The sequence below is a fragment of the Musca domestica genome, unplaced genomic scaffold (genome assembly GCF_030504385.1).
Source record: "Musca domestica strain aabys unplaced genomic scaffold, Musca_domestica.polishedcontigs.V.1.1 1, whole genome shotgun sequence".
Classification (NCBI taxonomy): domain Eukaryota; kingdom Metazoa; phylum Arthropoda; class Insecta; order Diptera; family Muscidae; genus Musca; species Musca domestica.
This window is the reverse complement of record NW_026712114.1, coordinates 22,944,016-22,960,457: the sequence shown is the minus strand read 5'-3', so window position 1 is coordinate 22,960,457 and position 16,442 is coordinate 22,944,016. Positions and strand designations below refer to the sequence as shown.

The following is a 16,442-nucleotide window of genomic DNA, read 5'->3' as shown; positions in this document are numbered from 1 at the left end:
AATGGCAGAAGTATAGAGGTCGCCTGGTTTATTTTGTTGCCTATTACATTTTTATTGATCAATTAGCTCTGTCCAACGTCAATAAAACCTTATTTTACATTGTACTTTCAAAGAAATCTAGTACATTCCATTAGGAATGCACATCTGCCGCTTCAAATAACAACCCTGTGTTTACGTTTTTCGTATGACAGCTGACAGCTGTCAAATTTAGTTTCCACAAATTGTGTGGATTTCGTTAATCACATGACAGCACGTGAGATGTCATTGTGAATTTTACTAGTTCAGAGTGAATTTTTCTTCGTACTCCATCAACGTCGGAACGCAGCTGACTTGGACTGGACCCTCGGAATAGATAGAAAAAAAAATTGTGATTTTCAACCAAGAAAAATTGTGTGTATAATTTGAAGTTTTCTTCCATCGCAAAAACGGTGTTTTAATTAAATATTTTTGTGTGTTATTGCATTTTATAGCTAGAATTTTTCTAACTGGGCGAGTGTGAAGAAATTCCAATCGGAACCAAAGAAAAACAAGTGAAAGCAAATTCAATAGAATAAAAAACAGCAAAAACCAAGGCAAAATGTCCATTACTGCATCACAAGCTCAAAGGGAGCACGTCTTGGCCGTCTCCAGAGATTTCATTTCCCAACCAAGATTGAGTAAGTAGAAATTTTACGACGATGAAAAAAATGTTAAATTTTACATTTGCAAAAAGTCAAGGAATTTTTTCCCCCAAAAGAAAAAAAGTGCAATGTAAAGAGTACAACAACGACAGCAGCAGCAGCGAGAAAATGTCAAGATAGTGGTCGCCATATTATTTTTTAACGTATACACAGAGAGTGAGAGAGTGAGGGAATATAAAATATTGGCAGAAAGAGAGTAGTCAAAAGTTACGTCGTCGTTTGATTTAAAAGAGGAGAAGCAAAAAAATAAAAAAAAAAGAAAAATCAATAGTATTTATTCATTCAATATTTTATCCCATATTTCTTGTATATCTTGAGATTAAGGCCAAAGTGGGATGCTTAAAGATCCTTGGCTACTGCCAAAAGGAGTTTTTTGCTTCAAGAAAAATACTGGGTACTTTTTTCTAGTTGAGAAATTTGACTGTCATACGTGTAGTAGTTACTTTTTTACTGAATGTCATGTGACTTGTTTTTGCTTTTGTTAATGACAGAGCTACCATCGATGTTTTGTTTTTGTTTCTAATCATGGGATTGTTTGATAAACTCCCATTTAGAAACAGTTGAATATAATTTTACTATTTTCAATTTATTTCTTTATTAATTTCAATCTTTCCCATTGATAATAGAATATAAACTGCTCCATAAGCATAAAATAAACAATATTTAAAAAATATCAATAAAATAGCGTAGATAACCAATTATAGAATATGTATATTTTTCTTATTGGAGGAAACATATTTGATTTAAAAAAACAGTCCATTTAGTTTTTATTTTCATATATTTATATCGGTCTAAAACGTACCTTTTTTATTTATACAAGAATATTTACACTTGATAGGTTCCTATTCCAATAAGTTTTTTAGTCGTAATAAAATGTGTGGAAGTTTCCATCCGGATAGGCATTTATATGACAATTAAAGATTGTTATGCCAGTGTAGATTCTTTTAAATTTTACAATTTATTGATTAGCATTCAAAATAATTGAATAGTTTAATTTATTTATAATATCTTAATATAAAAAATTATATGCCAATAAACTTAAAACTTGGCAACTTCAAGCCACAAATATAGGTTATTTCACAGACTATACCACCCACCCCACCAACAATTGTTATCTTTGTATTGTTGTGCTCATTTTTTCTCTTCTCTCAGTGGAGTCTCTTTGTATAGTAGTGTTACAGTAGTTACTCCCAATTTGTGGGGATTTGTTGACGAGTCAGCTGACTTTATTGCTTTTGCTTCTTTTCATCTATTCATTGGCTCTGTTTAAAGTTTTGGTTAGCCGTGGCCGATGGGGTTTCTTATTAATTATGTTGATTCTTCTTATCTAAGGCCACAATGCACTAACTGATATGGTCTAAATAGTGTGAGTGTATACCCTTTCTCACATGTTAAATTAAATAATTAACATGTTGTTGTTGTCAGTACTCCCTGCGTTGGTTTTATCTATCATGTGAAGCATTAAACATAATTTGTTTTTTTTTTCTTTTTTTTCCAGCCTACAAGACTGTGTCTGGTGTCAACGGTCCTTTGGTCATTTTGGATGAAGTGAAATTCCCCAAATTCGCCGAAATCGTCCAACTGCGTTTGGCTGATGGTACTGTACGTTCCGGTCAAGTTTTGGAAGTCAGCGGCTCCAAGGCTGTTGTCCAAGTGTTCGAGGGTACCTCTGGCATTGATGCCAAGAACACACTATGTGAATTTACTGGTGATATTTTGCGTACCCCCGTATCTGAGGATATGTTGGGTCGTGTATTCAACGGTTCCGGCAAGCCCATCGACAAGGGTCCCCCAATTTTGGCTGAAGATTTCTTGGATATCCAAGGTCAACCCATCAACCCCTGGTCTCGTATCTATCCCGAAGAAATGATCCAAACTGGTATCTCTGCCATCGATGTGATGAACTCCATTGCTCGTGGTCAAAAGATTCCCATTTTCTCAGCTGCCGGTTTGCCCCACAATGAAATTGCCGCCCAAATTTGTCGTCAAGCTGGTTTGGTCAAGGTTCCCGGCAAATCTGTTTTGGATGATCATGAAGATAACTTCGCCATTGTGTTCGCCGCTATGGGTGTCAACATGGAAACTGCTCGTTTCTTCAAGCAAGATTTCGAAGAGAACGGTTCTATGGAAAATGTGTGCTTGTTCTTGAATTTGGCCAACGATCCCACCATTGAACGTATCATTACACCACGTTTGGCTTTGACCGCTGCCGAATTCTTGGCCTACCAATGCGAGAAACACGTCTTGGTCATCTTAACCGATATGTCTTCTTATGCTGAAGCCTTGCGTGAAGTATCTGCTGCCCGTGAAGAAGTGCCCGGTCGTCGTGGTTTCCCCGGTTATATGTACACTGATTTGGCTACCATTTATGAACGTGCCGGTCGTGTTGAGGGTCGTAACGGTTCCATCACCCAAATTCCCATTCTTACTATGCCTAACGACGATATTACCCATCCAATTCCTGATTTGACTGGTTACATTACTGAGGGTCAAATCTACGTCGATCGTCAATTGCACAACAGACAGATCTATCCTCCAGTCAACGTATTGCCTTCATTGTCACGTTTGATGAAATCTGCCATCGGTGAGGGTATGACACGTAAGGATCACTCTGATGTTTCCAATCAATTGTATGCCTGTTATGCCATCGGTAAGGATGTACAAGCTATGAAGGCTGTCGTCGGTGAGGAAGCTTTGACTCCTGATGATTTGTTGTATTTGGAATTCTTGACCAAATTCGAAAAGAACTTCATTTCACAGGTGAGTTTGAATTACTTGGAAAGTAATAACAAAAATAAATTTGGTTTTTTTATCGAAATTGTGGCAAATTTTGTTGATTGTTTGTAAATTTATTCTACTGAGATTTTTGATATGTATGTACATATAACATATCAAAAATCTCAGTAGCCAATATATTTACCTAAGATCGATTTAAAAAAAAAAAAATTCGGTAACTCTTCGCCTAGATGATGTTTTTCCTACTATGTTTTATGGAAGGCCTATATTTTTTATTAAATTATTAGACTGTACTACATAATATCACAATATTTTGTTTATATATACGTTATAATATGTTTTGAAATCTGTCAGGCATTGTTTATGAACGGAAAATATAGATATAGATTGTTTATGAACGGAAATCATATAGAAGAGTTTTCTTACCTAAAACTAATTGTTTTAAAGAATCGTGAAATATTTAGATTTTCTTTAAGAAGATCCCTTTTACTATTTGTATATATCTATATCTAATGTGGATATACCAGAGAACCAATAACCTACTCTGGTTCTATTTCAATTAACTTAATTTAAAAAAAATATGCCATTTTTTATTATTAACGTTGTTAATTTTAATATATACGTCGTCAGAATAATTACTAAAATAAATCATTTTATTTATCTTCCAGGGTAACTATGAAAACCGTACCGTCTTCGAATCTTTGGACATTGGCTGGCAATTGTTGCGTATCTTCCCCAAGGAAATGTTGAAACGTATCCCAGCTTCCATCTTGGCTGAATTCTATCCCAGAGATTCGCGTCATTAGATTCTTCGTTCGTTTTAAACAAAACAATCTGTTTTCGTCGTTCATTTTGTTTATTTTATGTTGTTTTATTAAATTTTTAGTCTAAACAAAAACAAAAAGCAAAAGCTTTGAAAGCTTTAATTAATTGTTGTTCAAACATGAAAATGCAATAATTATTATCGTTATCAACAAATAACAACAATAGTGAAAAAAGCACCGTATTCAGTTACCATTTAAAATAAAAGTATGTTAAATAATATAATTAAAAGAAAAACAAAATAGTATTGATGGTGTCAACGAAAATGTTAGTGTCATTTTTTCCAAATATTTCCCCCCTATATATATATAAAACAACAACAACAATAACAACTTACTAATAGTAATTGTAAATAAGAGCGGAAAATGTAAAAGAGAAACACAAAAGCAAATTCTATTTTAAAACAAATCCTATATAACAAAACAACATCAAAAACAAGTCGCCGCCCGTTATTGTTTTAAAATCAGAATTGTAAGAGTGTTTTTTTTCTTTGAAGAAGTAAGAATATTGCCAACTTCTCTTTGGTAGGGTCTAGTTTAAACCTCTATGCAATAGCAAATTGTTTTAATTTATAAAAACATCATTTGCGTTAGTACCACAACAAAATGTTTGTTTCTTTGTTAGTTTATAAGTTGAACAAAAAGATAATGTATTAAATGTTTTACTTAGTTTTCTTTCTATTTTCTTTTGATTTACTTTGGTGCTGTGTCGCAACATCAACAACAGCAATACAACAGCATATGCACACTAGAATAGTAAGTGGCATAGGAGTAAACAATAAAACACCTCTCTCTTGTTGTAAAAAAGACAACAAATCGTTCATATATATATTCAGCATTCCAAAATAAAAAAACACATACCTACAAATCTTTAAATCATCATTTGTTTATTTTTATTATTCTTGTTTTCTTGAAATTGCAAAGTATTATTTTTTTTGGTTGTTCAGAGTTTCCAATTTTTATTATGCATGTATGTTATTGGATTTTTTTCTCATATCAACATTTTTTCGGTGTCCATCTTTGTGGGTTTCTAGTACATTGTTGTATATTTTGATTAACTAACGCTATAAAGAACTTACTCAGTATAATCAGAAGTTCTGAAAAAATTACATCTTAAAGTAATATATGCATATTGTATAAATATAAATGATAAAGGTTCTAACAAAATACTATAACTACGATAATAATAAAAAGATACTACATATATATATATGTGTTAATAATTATTAAAAGAACTTTTTAAACTTTAAATGTCTTTTTGTACGTTTATATTGTCTTTCGGTCTTTTAATTGTCGATTGCTTCATCATGTTTTCTACATTTAAGTAAATATTTGGCTGTAGGAACAAATAGAATAATTTTTGGTATTCTCTTACAAGATAATTCATACCAATATCAAAACTACAAATCGAAGGCTATATATATATATATATATATATATATATATATATATATATATATATATATATATATATATAGACAAAGTTCAGAAGGGCATCTATATGAGACTATATAAACCTCTTAAAATCAGATTAAAGCATGTTTAAAATCAGTGCCATGCAAATCAGCTCTGATCCACTCTTACAAGCCAAATAAAGTGTTGTTCATATTTTGCTTTGATCTACAACCCCAAAATGCGTAATTCATGGATAAGAGCATACGTAAAGTGAGACCCAAGAGCCCCGGTACCTTCTCTTTGCTATCATTTTTCCTATATTAAACATTGAAAAGTCAATTTTCTTATGTATAATCATGTCATTTATATATATTCATGAGGTTAACAATGTATATCAGAATGTTTACATAAAAACTCTGAACCTGCATTCTTTGAACTCATTACAGTAAAATGTTAGAAAATTTATGATAATAACAAATAAGAAATTAACAGCTTCATTGCTAACACACAAAGGATATGCTGACTTAAAAGGATTCTCACGAAGATTTTTTCGCTAAAATTAAAATATTTATTTGAAAATGAAATTGTTATCTGCCTAATCATGAATATCGGCGTGGAATTTTATTTGCATGGAGAACATTTCTCTCTTCATTATTCAATTGAATTTGCTAAAAGGTAATGGGTCTTTTTATACCCTATACCACAAGGTGGTCAGGGTATTATGTCTTTGTTCACTTGTTTGTAACAGGCAAAAGGAAACGATATAGACCATAGTTCCTTTTGATGATCCGCATAGAATCGCATTCTGCAGGTTTATGCAGGTCCGTCTGTCCATGTATTTTCGTAAACAAAGTACAGGTCGCATTTATTGCCCGATCCAGATACAATTTTGCACAAATCATTTGTTTGACCCAAGGACGAGTCCTATTGAAATTGGAGATAATCGGTCAAAAGTTAGATATAGCTCCCATATATATCTTCGTCCGATTTGTCTTTTATTGTGCACCAAACGTACAAACAACCAAATTAGGCTTGAAAATACAGGGTGAGATAAAAAACTGCAACAAAGTGAAACGCAATAATTTTTTTTTTAATTTTATTGAATAAAAGCAAAAATGTCGGAAATAGCATCAAATTTTAGAAAAAGTTTAGATTTGTTCACCTTTGGCACGAATTATGGCCTTAAAACGGCCAATGAAACCGTCACACGCTGCCCGAATGTTGCTCTGCGGTATTTTGGCCCACTTTGGTATTTTTAATGCCAACCATGTTTTCCAAAATACTCCAGACACAATAGTCCAACGGATTGGTATGCGGAGGTTTTGGTGGCCATTGCGAGCTGGAAAAGAAGTGAGGAACCTCATTTTGTAATCATTCTTGGGTGGTGCGTGCTGAGTCCTGTTGGAATGTCCAAAATGTTTACATGTCCAGAATATTTTCGCGATAATATTCGGCATTTATTCTGATGTCACGGTCGATTAATACGAGTGGAGAGCGACCATCGGTTGTTATGGCGGCCCACACCATGGCCGGCGCTTGAGTTCTGGTGGCCAACCGAAGGTGCACATTTACAGCTGACCTCTTTGGCAAGTAAACACGATCATTTTGTTTGCTTACAAACTGGACAACGAATTTTTTTCTCATCGTAGAAAACCAAATTCGTCAGTTCACCACCTCTTTAGCTCCTTTGAGTCTATTTTTTTCTTTTTGGAATTTCAATGGTTTTGCCTTGAACTAACTATCAGTGGAATAATTTTAACAGCTGTCGGACGAGTGGCTTAGAAATGACAGCAGTCTGAGATTGGTTGCAGTCTTTTTTATATCACCCTGTATGTAGGGAACATTCTTGCAGTAAACTGTGCAATCTAAGTTTACAATACTTCGGTTCGCTATATCTGCTACCTTAGGCATGTTTCCACATTTTCAAAAAATTGCACAAATTTCATATAAAGTATAGGAAGTAGTCGATATGCTTCTAATCTGGCACGTTGTAATATTTTTATCAGCCTTAAGTCAAATACGAATTGGTCAATATTGGCCAACTGCTTCGGAACCTCCCCTATAAAGGGCCAACAGTTTGAATAATCATAACTCAAGGCGAGGGGTATACATCTGTCGGCAAACCCAACTGATGCTATTTAACTTGTTATCCCCCTCACCTTGGAAAGGAGGGTATATTAACCGTGTCATTCCGTTTGTAACATGCTAAATATTCGTTGTAGATCCCATAATGTATATATATTCATAATCAGCATAAAATTCTAAGTCGATTAAACGATGTCCGTCTGTCTGTTGAAATCACGATACAGGCCACATTTTTTCGCTGATTTGTCTGAGAATTGGCATTTGTAGGACATAATGGGTCCTAGTTCGTGTGGTGAAACATTGTATGTATAGGTCCACGCTTTGGTATAGCCCCATGTAACGGTATCTCCCGATATTCGGATTTTGATTGTTTTTGTCACATTTTTTCATGGATTTGTCTAAAAATTGGAATTAGTTGGTCATAATATGTTCTAGCTCCGTTGGCGAAACATTGTATGTATAGGTCCACGTTTTTGTATATCCCTATATAGCGGTAAAAATTGGAATTTGTGGGAGGGTATTAAAAGTTTGGCCCGGCCAAACTTAATATTTTTACTTGTTTTGAAATTGTTTTGATATTTTTCTAGTTCTTTCAAAATGGCGGAGGGTATTAAAACTTAGCTGTTTATTAAATTGTTTTTTGTTTTTCTTTTTTTAATGTGACTTAGTACTTTCTACAAATCAACGAATTCATAAAGCATTGTTGTAAATTCTTTAATTCCGTTATTTTTTACAAATGATTGCTTAGTAATGCTTCATGTTCACATTTTCTATTAAATTGCAAACTAGTGAAGTGCTATTCGTATAGTTGCAAGTTTTGTCTTTTGTGTTAATTGTATTATTATTTGTGCAAATAAAGCTATGAAATTAAATACTGAATTAAACAATTCGGTCAGCGAGGACGAAATGGATGATGATGAAATGGCAGCTGAGGGTAAGAACAAACTATAATTATTAAAAATTTATATTTATTTTTTTTTCTTTATAACCAAATAAGAGTCCCAGGAGGAACCTGACGCCAACTCTCAGGAGGAGGACGAGGAAGAAGATGACGAAGGCGATGAACTTGAAGATGATGAAGATGAACCACCAGATGTCATTAACAAATCATTGGGTGGTGGTAATAAGCCAATCGTTTTGAAGAAACCCAAAACCAGTGGTTCTGAAACCAAAACTCCTGGTGCTGGCGGTGCATTGAAGAAGAAATCAACTCCGAAAATAGCTAATCTTGTGGATGATGCTATAAAATATCTTAAGGAGAGATCGGGCTCTTCGGTCGTGGCCATTAGACGTGTTATCGTAACCAATCACCCCAGTATGGAGCACAAACGTTTAAACCTCCATATCAAGCGTTATTTGAAGACATGCGTTGATAACGGTACCATGGAACAAGTAAAACTTTCCTTCAGATTTACCAAAAAATACCAAACCGAAAAGAAACGTTTGGAAAAGGAACGTGAAAAGAAGATGAAGGAGAAGAACAAACAGAAGGTGAGTAAAAAGATAAAAAAAATGGATAATGGATAATTGTTTTGCATTTTTCAACCACTGTACCATCAATAATGCTCAAATTACTACTATTTTTCCGATACAGGAAAAAGATGCGAAGAAAGCCAAAAAATCCAACAACAAAGAGAACAATGCAAAGGCTAAAACAGCAAAAAGTGATGATGGCAAGACCAAAAAACGTCCAGCTGCTAAAGAAGGTAAGGATAAGCCAGCCAAAAAAGCCAAAGTTGATAAAGCCGGAGCGAAAAAACCTGGCGCTAAGGCAAAGGCTGCAGGAGGAGCCAAGGCAAAGGCTGGTGATGATAAATCCAAAACCAAAATGAAACCACGCAAATCAATAAATCTCTTGGTGAAGCCTACACCACCACGTCCAAAGACAATGAAAAATGCTGCTGCCGCGGCTAAAAAGAAGAAAGCAGCTGCAACTGTCGCCGCTGCAACAAAAACTGCTGTGAATGCTGCTGCAGCTGGCGGAAGTACCGCTGCTACCGCAAAGGCCAAAGGACGCAAATAAATTTATATCTACCTATTTTATAATAAGGTTTTATTTATGAAATTGTGATTTTTAGTTTTAAATGTTTTAAAATTCATTATTATATTTATTGAAGTGTGTTTTTAGTTTTAAATACTTGTATTCATCTTTTTGTTAAAAAAAAAAAACAATATTTTTTGTAAAGATGTTTTTGGCGTGAAAGTGTTTAAATATGTTTTTAAAAAATATTAGAGCTAATTTTCTTTTTTTTTAATTTTAATTTTTTTCCTCATTTATGGGAATTTAGTTTTTTTGTGGAACAACTCCAACGGATTGCAGTGAAGATTCAAAATCTTATTTATTTGATAACAGTATATTACTTACTTATTTTGGCTATGGTTTTTACGTCCTGTGACAAAACATGGTCTATATAGATCCACGTTTTCCTATAACCCACATATAACAATGCTCTCCATATTCGATTGTTTGACGACTTAAACCACATTTTCTAGCGTAATTGTTTGAAATTTAATATTTGGAGTTAATGATGGGCCATATGTCCTGTGACTGAACATTGTCTACATAGGTCTACGTTTCTTTCTTCTGTGGCAGAAGACTGCTAGAATATACTTATTACTTCTTTTATCACTCATAAAGCAGTACTTCCGATTATTTGGTATTTTGGTGATTTTCACCAGCTTTTTTTAACAATTCTATTTTTGAAATTTGGTATTTAAAAACTAAAATAGTATCAGTCGATTTTGTCGACAGATGTATACCCCCAGCTATGAGGGAGGTTCCGAAACAGTTGGCCAATATTGACCAATTCGTATCTGACCTAAGACTGATATAAATATTACAACGTTCCAGATTTGAACTATATCGACAAATTCCTATATTTTATATGAGGTATGTGCAAAATTTTAGAAAAAGTGGAAATATGGGTGAGTTAACAAATAAAGCGGACCGAAGTATTCCATTTTCACAATTCATCTAATACAGCAAAAAATATTGGTATCGTCAAAATTTCAAGACAATCGAACATTTTTAACCAAATTTATTCGAAATCATAAATTCCGATAAACTACATATTCATATAAGAATTCTGGTTAAGAGATAAATTTAGATATAGCCGACTTGTTTCGCAAGTTATGACAGATATAAGTATTGGAAATTGTGATCCTTTGTGGGTGAGGTACCAGGAGGAGTTGGCAGATGTATATCATATCCACAGCAGATCTTGTGTTAGCAATATTGTTTTTTGTGGGAAATTTTGGGAGATGGATGGATGCATTTGGATGCTTATTTCGAATTCCTTGAGCGTTCTGTTTTTCAAAATATTTAACCCTATGTGGGGATGTACAAGAAGAAATGGTCCGATCTCTACCATCTTTATAACAGATCTTGTGTTGATGGAAATATTGAGATGTACCAAGTCTGAATGGAATCGGATGTTAATTTCGCGTTTTATGAGCTTCATGGATACTCAAAATTGTGTCCCTTTGTGGGGGAGGTACCAGAAGGAGTGGTCCGATATATTCCATCTTCACACTAGACCTTGAGTTAGTAGAAAAAATGGGACGTGTGTAATATGAAGAGAACTGGATTCTCATTTCGGATTTTATGCTCGTTTTAGTTATTCAAAACTTAGCCCTTTTGTGTGGGAGGTACCTGAAGGAATGGTCCGATCTCTACCATCTTTATAACAGATCTTGTGTTAATGGAAATATCGAGATGTACCAAGTCTGAATGGAATCGAACGTAAATGTCGCGTTTTATGAGCTTCATGGATACTCAAAATGTTGACCCTTTGTGGGGAAGGTACCAGAAGGAGTGGACCGATATATTCCATCGTCACACCAGACCTTGAATTAGTAGAAATAATGGGACGTGTGTAATTTGAAGAGAACTGGATGCTTATTTATGCTCGTTTTGGTTATTCAAAACATAGACCCTTTGTGTGGAAGGTACCAGAAGGATTGGTCCAATCTCTACCATCTTTATAACAGATCTTGTGTTGATGGAAATATTGAGATGTACCAAGTCTGAATGGAATCGGGTGTTAATTTCGTGTTTAATGGATATTCAAAATTTCGATCTTTTGTGGGGGAGGTACCAGAAGGAGTGGTCCGATATATTCCATCCTCACACCAGATCTTGGGTTTATAAAAATATTGGGATGTGTGAAATTTGAAGACAGTCGGACTCTTACATCACATTTTATTAGAGTTGTAATTATTCAAAATTTTGGGAGGTCCTTCATACTTGGTACTTGGGGGAGGCACTTGATAGAGTGGACCGATATTGTTGATTTTCGCACCTGACCTAGCTCTGACGAAAATATTAGCATTTGCAAAGTTGAAGCCAAATCGGATTATCGTTTCTCTTTCTTTGCAGAAAATATATTTTCTGAAAAATTCGATCTTTTGTGGGGGGAGGTACTAGAAGGAGTGTACCGATATTGCCCATATCCGAACTCGATCTAAGTTTGACAAAAATATCACGATGTACCAAGTTTGGCCCAAATCGGATACTCCCTTCGAGATTTATCGTGCGCACAATCCAGCCAGACAGACAGACGGACGGACGGACATCATTAGATGTACTCCAAATATCCGTGTTGACCGTATCAAATGATATATACCCTCTCTAGCCATATGATTGAGGATATAAAAACCGTTGACTTTACGGAATTTTGAAGAACTTTCACCAGCCGATTTGGATGGATGGATTGGACCAAATATTAAATCCTGATTCTCTTATTTTTAAATGTTTTTGTGTGTTTCATATGAGGATTATTGGAAAGCAAGAAATAAAAATCATAAAATCTATATTTTAATTGGAAATGTTCACCCTTCTTATAAACATAATTTAAATAATAAGTGGTCTCTTCAGTAATATTATAAAGTCTCTTCAGTAATATTACAGATAGAAACACACAAAATAGTGCTTTGTGGAAGAAATTTCCATAAACTCACATAAGGTACGGTTTTAACCCTAAAATGTAAGATTTAAACTTTTGATGTCTTCTGGGACCTATAGTAAACATTTATGACAAACGATCCCTTTACAGTGATTTTGAACCATATTTGAAAAAATTGGCCAAACTAATCTTTGTATTTTTATCTGTAACATTACCGAGTATAAATTGTAACTAAAATAATTGGAATCCAAGGAATCTTGATCAGATAATTCAAAAAAGCGTTGAGGAGAGGGGCTTAAACCTTCTATTTAGGTAACTTTTAGATGTGAACTTTCGAAACGCCGTAACAAGTGTTTCCCTTTTTAGCTCTACTTTCATAATCTGCTGGGGGTTTCTTTTGACTTACAGTGTGATATACAATTTTTTACAATTTATTTACAATTCATCGTGCGTATTCAAAAATATTATTTACACATTATGTTTAAATAAACTTAGTAGCTAAAAATATCATCATAATTATAAATCCAATTGAAGAAACCTTCATTGCCGTTGCAGCACCGGGCATGCATTCACCTTCGTTTAGTACAAAAAATCCAAGTTTACAACTACATTCACCATAAATACAATCCATTGTCTGTTGCGATTCATTGTGTAGCTGACGTTGATAACAATCTTCGGAGTAACGGCAATATTGTCCTCTTTCGACAATTGGTGAACATACAGTTCGTTTTATGCCCGTTTCGGGAGATTTCATTTCTTCAACAAAATATTTTTCATCACACTGACAGGTGTTGTCAACACAGCGACCACCCAAACCCATCGAGGCAATACATTGGCTATGTCCGGTACATTTTTCCAGATATTCTGAAATTTCTTGACAGCGTGTATTATCCGTGGAGGCAATGAAACCTTCGGCGCAGACACAGTTTTGAGTATTTTCATAACAACGAACATTTTCGCGATAATTTTTAATGCAGTGTGTATCGTTGTGGCAGACGAATTTGGGACCTGTAAAGAAAAAAATGCAGGACTTTTTAATGTCAAATGTACCGAAATATGAATATTTATTATGTTAGAAAGTTAATTGATTTGAAGAATTTTAATTTAAATGTTTGGTTTTTGTTTTTAATTTAAATTTAAGCATTTCTAACTTGTTTTCCACAAAATATGTTTCTGTTTGTTGAATTAGAATACCTCGCTATCCTTATCAACCCACATTACTTACCGACAATGGAAACACATTTCCCAGTATCATTGACGAATAAATCCATGCACATACACGTTTCGTAGTCCTTATGGCAAATGGCATTATAATCACCTCTTTGACATTGTGAGTCGAGTTCACATCTGTCTCCAAGCAATGCTTTTTCTGCGTTAGGAACAAAAAAATCAACAAAAAACGTTATTAAAATTTGTGCCTGTGTCATAATTATCGAAATGGAAACAAGTAAAAAGAAGTAAGTTCGGCCGGGCCGAACTTTAACTACCCTCCACCATTTGGCACTAATTTGGAAATTTTCAGAAAATAAAATCCGTTAAAAATTCTGTTAAAATCTTAAAAATACCGAATATTGGGGTCTATACGACGTAAACCTACATAAGCTTTGTTTGTCATAAGCCATTACCATATTCAAATTCGAAACTTGAAATAAACGGTGAATAATGCCATGTTTACGTTAGAACTTTTTGTAGGGTTAACCTACTTTGAGAGGATTTATTTGAAGTAAAAGTAATGGATATGACAATTTAAATCCAAACCCAGTGGGTTAACCCTCATATATATAAACGTACTATAATATAGCTTAAATCATCAAAATACCGTCTATAGGGAGGTACCGTTATATCGGAGCTATACAAAGACGTGGACCTGCATAGACAATTTTCTGTCACAGGATCCTACATTACGAACTCCAAATAATTTCGGTGAGTATTGTACCTAAAATCGTCAAAATATATGGGAAGGTACTGATATATGGGTCCTATACGAAGACATGGACCTGCATAGACAATTTTCTGTCACAGACTGTAGTTCCCATTACGAACTCTAAATACGTAATTTGAAACTTCTCCGGTGAATAATGACGCTAAAATTATCAAAATACCGAATATTGGCAGGTACCGTTATATCGGAGCTATACGAAGACCTGGACCTGCATAGCCAATTTTCTGTCACAGGCTGTAGCATTCATTACGAACTGCAAATACGACATCTCAAACTATTTGGTTGAGTATTGTACCTAAAATCATCAAAATACCGAACATAGGGAGGTACTATTATATGGGGCCTATACTAAAATGTGGACCTGCACAGATAATTTTCTGTCTTAGGCTGTAGTATCCATTACGAATTTCAAATACCAAATTTGAAACAATTCCGGTGAATAATGTCGTTAAAATCATCAAAATACCGAATACAGGGAGGTACCGTTATATGGGGACTATACGAAGACGTGGACCTGCACAGACAATTTTCTGGCTTAGCCTGTAGTATCCATTTCGAATTCAAATACCAAATTTGAAATAATTCCGGTGAATAATGTCGCTAAAATCTTCGGGAGGTACCATTAAATGGGAGCTATATGAAAACGAGGACCTACATGGCCCATTTACGAAATTAACCTACCTACTGGCAAAATAAACATTCGTGCAAAAATTTAGCCGCCTATCTCAATTCGTATGAAAGAGATCGCTAAATAGACTTAGAATTTTACGCTGATCAATTTTACGCTTTGTTGGGTCTGACATGAGTATTTCGAGGAGTTACAAACGGAATGACAAAGTTAATATACCCTCCATACTATGGTGGAGGGTATAAAAAACTCACTTTTTATGCAGCGTCTCTTATCCAGGCTTGGCATGTAACCGGCAGCACAATAGCAAATATCCTGTTTGTGATCACATTCAGCAAAATCCATTTTACACGGGCAAGGACTACCAATAATGTTACCCAATTTGCGTTCCTTTAAAGAATGGTGAGAAATTGACTTAATATTAACACATAAATGTTTTAAACAGCAATGATACAATGATATTCTCAAAAGTATATTTTAAATATCCACATTTATAGCTCCTTTAGTCCTCAGAAAACATATCTTGTCAGCTAACTCCACTTACCGGTGGTTTACATTGTACACGCTCCCGGTTTTCGTTGATACAATGACAACGATCCTCGATACAATCCGCCTTTATGCCGCTGTGTTCGAATTGATTGCATTGTTGTTGCTTTAAACAAGTTAGTTCCAGTAAATCTGTAAATTAATTACAAACAAATTTAAAAACTCCATGTTTATTTAATGTTTTCCCAACAAATTTCTAATTACCATTACTTGCTGCCAGATTCAAAACAAAACCGATTAAAGATAAACAAATTAATAAATAGGCTTGCATATTTAATTTTGTTTCTTTTCATTTATGGCTATTCACTTGAGTTGCTACTGTCAATGCTTGGCGTCGCCGAGTGACATCGAAATGCGTATTGTTGTCGTTGGCTTGTCGTTGCAAATAACGGCAAATGCTCACACAGGTCTCTTTGTTTATTTTTAGTAATCCTTTCAATTCTCTCATTTATTTAGTACATTGAACTTGAATATGGAGAGATAGATGCAAGACACTGGATACCGAGTGGAATTGTTTTTTTCTCTTTGATATGAGAACAGAGAAGAACGAGGGAATGAAGGTACACCATGTTATTCGAATATTATTTATGTTTATTTTTTCATTTTGCAACAGACTGTTAAAAGGTAACAAATACCTATAAGAGGCAAAAAGATTTTTGTCGTTACTAAATCAAAGAAGTACAAAGTAGGTAAATGAGATTTATG

General features: G+C 34.3%; 3 protein-coding genes across 3 annotated transcripts; 2 read left to right on the top strand and 1 right to left on the bottom strand.

Moving 5' to 3' along the window:
- The first annotated feature begins 230 nt into the window (after nucleotides 1–230).
- LOC101893693 (V-type proton ATPase subunit B) lies at nucleotides 231–4,912 on the top strand. The gene is made up of 4 exons (XM_005180996.4): nucleotides 231–390; nucleotides 471–656; nucleotides 2,179–3,440; nucleotides 4,085–4,912. Exons 2-4 carry the CDS (start codon nucleotides 578–580, stop codon nucleotides 4,220–4,222), a joined length of 1,479 nt encoding a protein of 492 aa, XP_005181053.1. The 5' UTR covers nucleotides 231–390; nucleotides 471–577; the 3' UTR covers nucleotides 4,223–4,912.
- Nucleotides 4,913–8,484: 3,572 nt separating this feature from the next.
- Nucleotides 8,485–9,854, top strand: LOC101894204 (histone H1.3-like). The gene is made up of 3 exons (XM_005180999.4): nucleotides 8,485–8,651; nucleotides 8,715–9,208; nucleotides 9,312–9,854. Exons 1-3 carry the CDS (start codon nucleotides 8,579–8,581, stop codon nucleotides 9,738–9,740), a joined length of 996 nt encoding a protein of 331 aa, XP_005181056.2. The 5' UTR covers nucleotides 8,485–8,578; the 3' UTR covers nucleotides 9,741–9,854.
- Nucleotides 9,855–13,036: 3,182 nt separating this feature from the next.
- LOC101894377 (multiple epidermal growth factor-like domains protein 10) lies at nucleotides 13,037–16,124 on the bottom strand. Its single transcript, XM_011293178.3, has 5 exons — nucleotides 15,942–16,124; nucleotides 15,736–15,869; nucleotides 15,446–15,581; nucleotides 13,847–13,990; nucleotides 13,037–13,629 (listed from the first exon to the last, which is right to left on the bottom strand). The coding sequence occupies exons 1-5, from the start codon at nucleotides 16,006–16,008 to the stop codon at nucleotides 13,103–13,105; spliced, it is 1,008 nt and encodes a 335-aa protein (XP_011291480.1). The 5' UTR covers nucleotides 16,009–16,124; the 3' UTR covers nucleotides 13,037–13,102.
- Nucleotides 16,125–16,442: the final 318 nt, after the last annotated feature.

Bases quoted from the DNA above. Each gene is read 5' to 3' on its own strand.
- LOC101893693 (XM_005180996.4), top strand. From the start codon at position 578: ATGTCCATTACTGCATCACAAGCTCAAAGGGAGCACGTCTTGGCCGTC. The intron at 657-2,178 runs GTAAGTAGAAAT...TTTTTTTTCCAG, and splicing joins CATTTCCCAACCAAGATTGA to CCTACAAGACTGTGTCTGGT. The intron at 3,441-4,084 runs GTGAGTTTGAAT...TTTATCTTCCAG, and splicing joins AAAAGAACTTCATTTCACAG to GGTAACTATGAAAACCGTAC.
- LOC101894204 (XM_005180999.4), top strand. From the start codon at position 8,579: ATGAAATTAAATACTGAATTAAACAATTCGGTCAGCGAGGACGAAATG. The intron at 8,652-8,714 runs GTAAGAACAAAC...TAACCAAATAAG, and splicing joins TGATGAAATGGCAGCTGAGG to AGTCCCAGGAGGAACCTGAC. The intron at 9,209-9,311 runs GTGAGTAAAAAG...TTTCCGATACAG, and splicing joins AGGAGAAGAACAAACAGAAG to GAAAAAGATGCGAAGAAAGC.
- LOC101894377 (XM_011293178.3), bottom strand. From the start codon at position 16,008: ATGCAAGCCTATTTATTAATTTGTTTATCTTTAATCGGTTTTGTTTTG. The intron at 15,582-15,735 runs GTAAGTGGAGTT...CATTCTTTAAAG, and splicing joins GTGTACAATGTAAACCACCG to GAACGCAAATTGGGTAACAT. The intron at 13,630-13,846 runs GTAAGTAATGTG...TTTTCTTTACAG, and splicing joins GAAATGTGTTTCCATTGTCG to GTCCCAAATTCGTCTGCCAC.